General features: G+C 31.7%; 1 protein-coding gene across 6 annotated transcripts in view; it reads right to left on the bottom strand.

Annotated features, from left to right (window-relative positions):
- Positions 1-10,936, bottom strand: part of LOC106462420 — a 90,776-nt gene that overhangs the window by 10,791 nt on the left and 69,049 nt on the right. For 5 of the 6 annotated variants that reach the window (XM_022390057.1, XM_022390082.1, XM_022390067.1 and 2 more), the window contains exons 14-21: positions 10,475-10,645; positions 9,981-10,106; positions 8,034-8,128; positions 5,483-5,569; positions 4,519-4,632; positions 2,861-2,999; positions 1,959-2,353; positions 1,543-1,704 (exon numbers count right to left, since the gene is read on the bottom strand). In XM_022390057.1, the coding sequence (XP_022245765.1) occupies positions 1,543-1,704; positions 1,959-2,353; positions 2,861-2,999; positions 4,519-4,632; positions 5,483-5,569; positions 8,034-8,128; positions 9,981-10,106; positions 10,475-10,645 (1,289 nt within the window). The remainder of the gene's footprint in view (positions 1-1,542; positions 1,705-1,958; positions 2,354-2,860; positions 3,000-4,518; positions 4,633-5,482; positions 5,570-8,033; positions 8,129-9,980; positions 10,107-10,474; positions 10,646-10,936) is intronic. The other variant, XM_022390079.1, reaches the window with a different exon arrangement.

Genomic DNA, 10,936 nt, shown 5'->3' with positions numbered 1-10,936 from the left:
CATGTCCGATAAAAGATTTATACAGATTAAAAATACCTATAGTGTGTAAAAATTAAAAATACAATCTAATCGGACAGTGTCACCATTACCAATGACACCGTCCAGCGTCAGGGGTAAACTTTTAGATAAAATGTGTTTAAAATGATGCCGCTGCTCACGGTCATAACGAAGGCACGACAGTAAAATGTGGGCTATTGTGACTTGAGTGTCACAATGGCTACACATCGGTGGGTCAATACCCGATAAAAGAAAATGATGAGTTAAAAAACTGTGACCAAAGCGTGGCCTTGCCAGGACTACTTCCTCCTTCCGATCCTTACGGAAGCAAGACGGCCAAAGACCAACAGAAGGTTTGATCTGGAAAAGCTTATTATGGCGTTGCTCACGCCAAGTCGACTGCCAACTGGCACGAAACCGCACCTTGAAGACAGGACCGTAGTCCATGTATGGGACAGGCACGGCCGTGATGGCACCAGAGCAGACGGACTTAGCTGTGGTGTCAGCGAGCTCGTTACCGTGAATACCGACATGGCCAGGGATCCAGAAAAACTGGATGGAAATAGAAGATAGCGAAAAGTGGGCCAATCGGTGTTGAATATCGACGAGAACAGGGTGAGAACTAACGTTAGGCGATTCCAGGGCCAGTAGAGAGCTAAGAGAATCAGTGTAAATAGTACAATTACTGTACTGCATTGCTTCTACATGATCCAGGGCAAGAGAAATAGCATATAATTCGGCTATGAGAATTTGAGAATTACTGTCAGTATCATGTGTATTACAGTATTTGATAAGATTAGACTTGAGAATTACTGTCAGTATCATGTGTATTACAGTATTTGATAAGATTAGACTTGAGAATTACTGTCAGTATCATGTGTATTACAGTATTTGATAAGATTAGACTTGAGAATTGTTTCTAAAGAGTTATAAAAAAATGATTCTGTATCACTTTTATATCATTTACCTGTTTTATCTTGATTTCTTCAAGGAAATTAGCCCATTCTCTTTGTCTGACTTCCAGTTATTGTTATTGTACTATAATGTTATACACAGGTTGATTTTTTGTATTAAAATGATATTTTGGCCTCATCACAATGTTATAGGCTATGTTGCTATGTCCGACCATGCTCTATCTGATGCCGATTGGAAGTATTGTCTTCTTTTTGCTGAACATCTTTCGAACCATTTCTCTCTTCCCATTTACATGGATGGTTCGAAATCAGGTGACTCTGTAGGTTCTGCCATGGTTTGTTGTGGCTCGCTAGTTGCTCGTAGGATCCCCTCTACAGATTCTGTGTTCACTTTACAAAATACACAAGGTTATTTTAACTCGTAGAAAAAGATTAACAGCTTTTAAAATGTACATTCTGTTAAAAATTCTTGAACAAAACTTAAAGTTAACTATTTCAAAACTAAAAACAAATCATACAAGCTTTATACTTTTGTAAATCAAATTACTAAGCTAATTAGCCATGTAAGAACTGAATTACAAATACAACTCATTAAAAACTGTAACAACACAGGGTGTTTACAATAACATACTTGTCTGTCACTCTGAGCCACCTGGGAAGCAGTTTGAGCAATTTTTGCCTCAAGTTGTACCAGTTCATTGTCTGAAATGGCAGCAGTCGCAGACTGCACTTCTTTCTCCAGCTTGCGAATTCGGTCTTCTAGGGTGAACACTTTTCTAGCACTTGTACAAACCTGTTGTAAGTGAACCTCATTTAATACACCTTTTATGTCAGGTAAAAGTTAAAGTAAAATTTTGTTTTTCATGATCTCCCTATTATGTTTATGAGAAATTCATAACAATATATACATACTATTAGCTGAAAAAATTCTTGAACAATGACATATGTTAATCTAGATATGTAACAAAGAAGACTCTACGTGTATTTTGTCATCTTTCTATTTTCTTTTTACAAAATTTTTTGTATGTAACATAACTATCTTAGTACCGTTTCTTCCAATGAATTCAAAGTTTCTTCAGGTTCATCTAGCATATGATAATTTACTGGGGGCTCTTTGTCTTTCTTTACAGCAGTAGATTTTTCCTGTGTAATTTTCTCTCTTGTGGATTTCAAAAGGTCGTTAACATAATAGTCACGTTTATATTGTGAACACCTATCATCAGAACTACTGAAACAGTCTGAAGAAGTCACCCCATCATTAAGAGGCTTTTCTTCAACAACCATCTGCTTTTCAAAATCTTGAAACGTCATAGGTCGAGTAGGAATGACTGCTTCTGAAACTTTTCGGTTCATCCTTTTGGACAGGTTTTCTGCAGTGTAAGGATTGTTGGCCAGTGGGACTGCATTCATCCATTTCTTGTGTTCTCTTTCAGCTATTGTACCTATATATTTAATGCAAGTCATTCAAGTAAGTATGTCTTAGTTACATAAAAAAATTAAACGAAAATTATTAGTGCAATTTAAGTACAAATCGGAAATAAAACAAATGTATTTCTTCCATGAGGTATCTCCCATTTTTTTGAAAATAAATTGACAAATGTGAACATGATTCTGAATTTATATTTCAATGCTCACTTGCATTTCAGTTGGTTTGTGTTTTATACTGTCTTCAACTTTTGCTACTATTCAGAGTTTTTTAATAGTATTTTGAATTAATGTGTTTTAAATTGTTCAGTATTTACTTTCCTAAAATTGGAGTAGTATTTAATGTTTGAAGGTTTGTTGGATTTACAAGTATTATGCATAAATTTAAGTGTTTGGTTACAAATTCATTCAATCACAAATGTATGCAAAAAGAAAAAATTCAATAGATTCATGTTTATTTCATAATTTTGTCCAAGACCAGAAAATGTGTCAAGTACAAATAAGCTACAAATAAGCTTGAATACCTGGTCGTGGAGGAGCATGCAAGTCAATACCTGGAAAGAACCCTTTCTCTGAAGCATTCTCAAAATTTTCCACATTTCTATTCTCAGACGTCAATTCATGAGCCTTCCTTGAAGAGTTCTCTTTACACAATTTTGATTCCTGTTTTGATTGTAAAACTATTATTATTTTCTAAATATCTCCATTTATAATACGTGTTTACAAGTTTTATCTTCATAAAGTAGGAAAATAATAATTCAATAGACAATCTGTAAACCATCCAAGTATTTATTCTCATTTGAGAGTCACAGACACTAGAAATCTCCTGTAGTAGTAGTAATTGTGATGTTTAATCACATCTACCAGGTTCAAAGACAGGTGGGTTCGTTTAATAGACAAAAATACAAACACACACACATAATACCTAAATAACCATATAGGTTTTTCACAAATGTTATTATTACATTTGTTTCATTAAAATTAAGTGAAAGTTTCCTCCAAATGTAAAAATAACTATTTTTTGCATGAAATTTGTAATTAAACATGCACAAAGATTTAGTGACAAGTATGTGACATTTTGTTGGGAAATACACAGAATTTAAAATTCATCATTTATAATTCTAATATCTATCCATAAAAAAAACAAAAAACATCAAATACACACGAACATATCAAAATGGCATAATCAATAAAATACAAAGCAGAAACACACTGTAGTATTTTATAAAATTAAAAATACTGAAAATAGTGCCAGTGCTCGAGTCACAGTGTAAAGTACCCCAAAACCATTCTGGCACTTATTTTGGTAGCCAGACTAGCATTCTGGCATTTTCTGGAGCCTTTATGACAATAAATAAAAATATTTTTGCAGCAAACTATGTTCAAATTTGATCACATACATGTGGAAATTCATCAAATAATACTGCCTCTGTGGCAATACCTTGTTCTGGGATGTTGGAAAAACAAACTCATGCTGCCTAAACATAAAACAGAACGAAACAGTAGGTATTTTTGTCGATTTACTGTGAATGTGTGTGTATAAAACATTTTCCATAGACGTGATTAAATTTAAATTTCCCTTTTAGGTTCATTAAACATTGGATATGAAAGTAGCAAATGAATAAACAATCCTATTCTTTTAATCTAACCAATACATACTACTGATGAAGCAAATGGCAAATCATACTGTATGTACATTGGGTTATTATCATTATTATTCACAATCTTGTAGCCACACCTACAGCACAGTATGATCAGTTGATTAATTCTGCAATATTAACAGAAGATAATATATTAAAATGTCTTCCATATAGTAACCATACTAACTTTTGAACTTTTTATAGTTTTAGTTTCTACTTCATTAACTTATTGTATTAATTTTTTGTTTTGTCCATTTTTTTTTTTTTTTGTTTTACACAGTCAGGTTATTTTTCAATGAATTTTTAACTGTTGTTGAAATTAGCATGTTCCGACACTTGTTTAAGACTCCAGCTTTGAATAGTTCAATTACTATTTGAAAAACAAAAGAACTTAAACACATTATGCTTACAATATAAACAAAATTCAAAGTATAGCATTATTAAACACTGCTATAATAATTCTTGCTGCTTTCCAAAGAAAGCATGCCAATAGAGAACTCCAACACAGAACTTTTGTCATGGCATTTTTATTTTTTTGTTACCTTTGTCATGGCATCTTTTTTTTCTTTTTCTGCTACTCTTTCTGGCCACGTTCTCTGGGGAACATGGACTGGATGAACAGAATGATATTTTGGATTTAGGGACAAATCCTGGTTCTGTAGATTGTAGCCAATTCCCCAAGAAATAACAGCCATGCAAAGCATTGAAGGAAATTGTTAGTTCAAAAAGGGGTTAATAAAAGGAAGGGATTATATTTAGCAAGCAAATCTACTTATATATATAAGGCAACAAATTTAGTAGGTAACAATAACACTATTATTGTTAAAGAATAGCAGCTTTCAGATTTAACAGAGAAGCTGTGAGCAAGAATGATTCGGAAGATCTAAAAACTAGTGAATAATACTCGTAACATCATGATCCTAATTATTAATAAGAATTTTTCAGTAAAAGTAATGAAAGTGCAAAATAATATATAAATAACACTACATCTGCTATATACAGTGTCAATAAGACCTTTCACCCAATACCGAGGCCATTCAGACCAATTTGGGATACAACAGATACAGTAGCAGTTGAGATGATATTTATATGAGCAAATTACTTGATAATAACTGTCATGACATAAACTGGACTAAGTTTAAGTGTAATGTTTCATCTATTTTATTAAATGTCACAATACACCAGAATAGGGTAAGGATTATTTAACAATGCATTACTTATTTATTTTAACACTGTTTAGTATTAATTATTATTTTCTTGAATTAACCTGCTCATTATTCAGAAGAACTGACAAACCAACAAGCTAGTTGTCTTGATATTATACACTTCAATGCAAAGAACTTGGTTAAGTTAATCTGATAATGCATTGTTACGTTTCATCATATTTATAATTTTTCTTGTATAGTCAAATGTATTAAGTAGGAAAAGAATGGTTTTTTTCTAGCACTAGAGGTCTTCCTTGCTTTAAAAGAAAAATAAAAGAATGTTTCATTACATCATCTTTACCTCTGTGTTATCATCTTTTTTCTCTTTTTCTGCCACCTTTTCGGGCCATGTTCTCTGAGAAACATGACATGTGGAAGAAGAATTGTTCTGTGGGTAATCAAAGGGAAAAGTTTATTAGCTCATAAAAATGATTAATACAAAAAACAAATAATGTTTGAAAATTTTTATACCATAAACTACATAAGAAACATTGAGCCTTCTGTTATGTCATAACATTATTTTAATCAGTGTTATTGATAGTCAGTTTAAAAAAAAGGGGGGGGGGGATTGCCTCAAGCATGCAATAGGCTAAAACTTGTTGCAAAAAGAAAACAACAACAAAAGAATCCTACTAAATCTTGCTAATTTTACTGCTGAGTAAGAGCAAAATCATTGAATCTTGTACTTTCATTAAGTGACTGTAAAACATGACGAGCTTTAATGTTGACAGTGTAGTACTTGTTACTTTCAAGGTAACAGAAAAAATATCAGAATTTCATAACTACTCCTACAATTTTTTCTCCATCACCCATTAGGTCCATGCGATAAGTTATTAGGTTCTTTGATACAGCTTTCCTGTTGCAAGTTGAAGGCTATATGATAAAAGACAGATCTTTTAAATTCTGTCTTGCATAGTTATAATAATACACAGCCATCTTTGATCTACTGCTAACCTCTCAACAGATTTATAACCCTGAACAACAGTGTGGGATCACTGTGACCCCATACAAGTTAAACCTGTATACTAAACTAACCATGCATGCATTCTAGGTTAAAGAAATTGCCATCAAAACAAAGTGACATAAATGTTCTTCTCGGTGAAAAATCAAAGGTTTAAGTAATAAAATAAAGGCAACAAGCTAAACTTGTCACTAAACAACGGCAAAAGTTTGAGCAATGGGTCTTTATCAAGTTGTAAATACAATAAATGCATTACAACTCTTAACAATTAAAATGTATTCCTTATTTCAAAGACAAAAGCTTAGGTAATGCTATGTTCTAAGATTTTTAAAAATCAGGCATGAATTGAAAAGATTGAACTACACAGGTTTTCTTCTTATAAAATTCTAATTTAAAATATATCCAACTTCTACTATCAATAACAGGTAATAACTTAGTTCCAAAGAAATCTGCAAAAAAATATTCTTTTCCATCAGTTCAATACTGATTAATTAATCAAATGTTAGTTTGAGTCTTTGTCAGAATTTCATTTTATTTCTAGTTCAAAGTCATTGGATCACTTATATTTGAAAAGTTAATCAAGTTTTCAGAGAAAAAGTTAAGCTGATTTTCTGAGAGATACAAAAGAAAAAAAATTGTGTGTGAATACTTTTTGAGTTGAGTAACTTAAAGAACATTTATTATTGCATTAATTTCATTAAGCTTTCTTGAAATGGCATTAAGAGATCTGTCATTTCTAATATATCAAGATTTCTTTCCAATTATTAATAATAAGTTTAGGCCATTAACTTTAATGACTTACATTGTCTCATATGTATATTACACATATATATTTAACAACATTAGTAAAGATGATTCCTACAAAGCCTTAACTATTTTAGTTACTGTATTTAATTGTATTTGACGTATATAAAGGAACTGCAATATGAGCATTCCCCATTTAGCACAGTTAATGCATTCCTGAAAAACACCATGCTAAACAAAAATACATTAAATTGAAATCAATTGCCACTGGGAATACATTCCATACCAAAACTTTCAAACATATTTTACAGTATTAATTAGATACTCAAACATTAAATAAAGAAGTATATTAAACATTAAATAAACCTAAAAATAAGAGTATACCATTATTTTGACCTTAAATTAATGTAACTTAGGCCTACCTGTATAGCTTATGGAGTGATTCATGCATTGTTGATTCTTCAAACTTTATATCAGTTGCTTTATTTCACAGCAGTTTTTGTTTTAAAGTAATGATATCATGCAGTGTTATCACATCACATTAAATAAAGTTGATTTTTTTTTTCACTACGATACACAAGCACAGGCTTCAAGCTAAGATCTCACTCAGCAATGGCCCCAAGAAGAAGGGTTAACCTATCTCTCACTGCCTTAAACCCAGATACATGCTTTTCATCAGAGGAAATGAAAGTTCTGTTAGGCATTTTTTTCCAAAAAAGGCCAGTTTCATTAGCATTGAAGACCTGACATGGTAAATATCCTTCTTCTGCAATAATAGCCTTCAAAGATAAACTGAGCACATCTTATGCAGCTGGATTGGAAAATTGCATTTTCCATTTTAAAACAAAAATAAAATGAAAATAGCTATTTTGACTGGCCATGCTAATCCAAAAAGTTCTCTAATATGAAAACTACTTTAAAACAAAACCGTGCTAAATAGTTACAGAGTTCTCAAACATACACAAGTTATGGTTTATACAATAAAATATGAAAAGTGTTAAACTATATTCAAATTAAGATGTATAAAATAGGTTCTCTGTTTACTTTTTATTTAAGAAGTCATGTTATTCTTAAAATTTATGACCATTTACTACATACCATACTAATTGCACTTAAAATCTATATTAAAACGTGATAAAAACTTTACCTTAACCACTTGCTTCGTAACATTTTCAGATCTGTTGCAACTGAAGTCTGGTTTGTTGATGTCTTCTTTTTTGTTTTCTGTTTCATCAAGATTACCTGCAACATTAAATCATATTTTCATCACAAGCTATGATATTTCCCAAAGTTAATTGCTAAAAATTCTACATTTAATAAACTAACAATCGCAAAAGCTTAATAACAGAATCATTAAAATAATGTGAATTTACAGCTTGTTCATCACAATGATGTTACTTCCTGTGACATAAGAAATTATTCTAGTTCGTTTACAAGAATGGTGCATTGGTATTATCTTTAATATTGCTTCCTTTGATATAGAAGGTTGTTCTAGTTTGCTTACAATGATAAACTATAATCATTTTCAATGTTGCTTCCTTTGACGTGGGATACTATTCTAGTTTGTTAACAACCATGACACAGTAGTCTAATATTTAAAGTTGTTTCCATGAATGCTGAAGTTTGCTTAAAATCATGATGCACTAGTCTTATTTTCAATGTTGCTTCCTTTATCATGGTGACAGTAGTCTCATTTCTAATGCTTCTTTGTTTGATGTAGGAAATTATTCTAGTGTGTTGATAACCATGGTACAGAAGTATCTTTAACACTGTGGAAGATTGCTAAAGTTACTTGAAACTAATGATAAACCAGGGTGCAAAATTAATGTATGCCTAATACTCTTAAAAATGACATCAGGTACATAAAAATGTAAAAGAATGAGTCCTAATTGCACAAAAAATATTTACAGAAATTTTCTACTATAAAAAACAATGCTATAATTTTTGGTTAAAAAAGTGTGAAGTGTTTTCTTCACATAAATCAAGATTTTGTATTTTCATACCATGTGTCTATTTTGTCGTGGTCAAAACCATTGCAAATGCAAGGTTTCTTTTGTTTATATAATCTATAAGTTTATAGATCATTCGCCTAATTTCAACTAAATTGTTAAACAAACCATTGTCCAACATAGATTAAAACCTGTGCTGGGCATAGACTAAAGTTAATGCAATATACAAGTCAGCACCATTTTAAATAATCTACCTCAGCCAATGTCAATTGTTAAAGTCATGGGAGTTATATAGATTGCAAGAGCATTCATATCTTGCTTATTAGGATAAGTAATCAGCAGTTTATGCATGTCACTTTCCAGTTTATGCATGTATGTTTATGACTTGTGCTATATTTAGGCCTAGATCTAAACTGACATTAGTAGCAATACAATAATGCAGGTCCTAACAGCATATCAGAAGGTATATATATAGATCCTTAGTAATATTGATAAAGATTTTAAACCAAATTCAACATGCAAACTATATGATGGACAAAAGTTTATTTTTCACATTGCACTCTGACATGTCAGAGTTTGAATCAGATTGACTTCATCAATTCACAGATATATCTTTAGTACAAGTAATTTAGTAACATATACGAATTCTTCTGTATAACAGACTCATACTTTTTTACTCAAAGCTTGACACATTTTGTGTAGATAAGCATAGTAAATTTGAAATTATAGTCAACATTCCTTCTACATTACAAGGTTGGTGTAATGAATCAACCCCATACACAGTTGGTTAAAGTTGGAGATCTGAACTACATAAAACTTTATGATTAATATCATTGCTAGAGCAGAAGAATGATTTCCCATCAATGTATAGAGTTCTATGGATTTACACAATCCAAGCCCTAGATATAGTCTAGCTCTAAAATAAATCATAATGTATCCACATGCAGCCTTGATTAATATTTACAACACAACTGCTTACATCCAAATCTAGATCTAACTACTTCTAGACTAGCCACTAGGTGTAGGCCATACCCTGTACAGATGTTTGATTTTAACACAAATTACTAAAGTTATTGTTCTTCAAGAACTTCCATCTCATTCTTTAAATTATGCAGCACTATCAAACTATTTCTAAGCCAACTTACTGAAGTTAAGCATTGTTCTAGATGACAGTCTTCCTTGTTTATTAACAGCAACTACTGTGTATTCCCCCTGATCCTCAGGTGTAAGTCTTTGAATTTCAATGAGCCATTCACCATACCCTTCACACTCTGAAAGAAACCAGTTTATTAACTGGATAATAATAATATCTTACAATCTTAAACACTTAGAACTCATCAAAACAATGATGTTTGTAGGACAGACAACAAAATCTTTATGCTTTCCAATATTTAAAAAGTTATTGATACACAAGTCAATACTGACAAACTTTGTCAGTATATTGATAGTTGTGGGCAGATTTATAAAACGGTTGGAACAGCTAAGGTCATAACATCAAATCACTTCATTGTAACCTTAAAGGTGAAATACATGTCTGTGGTTGATTATTCCAAAAATACTTATAAGACCTCAATCACCATTGCAACATTTAAAAAAAGAGTATCTATTTCACAACAGTATCAATATTTTAAAAACTTACCAACAGTCACCTTTCCTCCTACATTCAAGAGCTGATCATTATGATACAATACAAGTCGAGGCTCTGGGTATCCACTTACAGTACAGCGTAGCCTTCCCAAAAATCCTTCAGCCCCTTCTACCACGCGTAATGGCTCAACAAATGAAGGAGGATTCCAAGCTCGGCTAGTCTCTGTAACAGGATAGACATAGTAAGGATATTTTTACTGACTGTCTTCAAATGTTATGAATGTGTTAGATTTATTCCATAACACATAATTATATCTCTTTACTTTTCAACTACAGTAGTAACACATCAGTATCTTAACAATCAATGAGAACAAAGTTAAAACACACGTTGATTCTATGCTTGTTACCAATGCTGGATACCAGTGAAACAACTTAGACTCTCAAGGTCACTATGAAGTTATGTTTTACTATGCTGTCTTGGTAAAACTTAATGAATATGTTTGTAAATGATAGA

The sequence above is a fragment of the Limulus polyphemus genome, unplaced genomic scaffold (genome assembly GCF_000517525.1).
Source record: "Limulus polyphemus unplaced genomic scaffold, Limulus_polyphemus-2.1.2 Scaffold46, whole genome shotgun sequence".
Taxonomy (NCBI): domain Eukaryota; kingdom Metazoa; phylum Arthropoda; class Merostomata; order Xiphosura; family Limulidae; genus Limulus; species Limulus polyphemus.
This window is presented reverse-complemented; position numbering and strand designations above follow the sequence as displayed.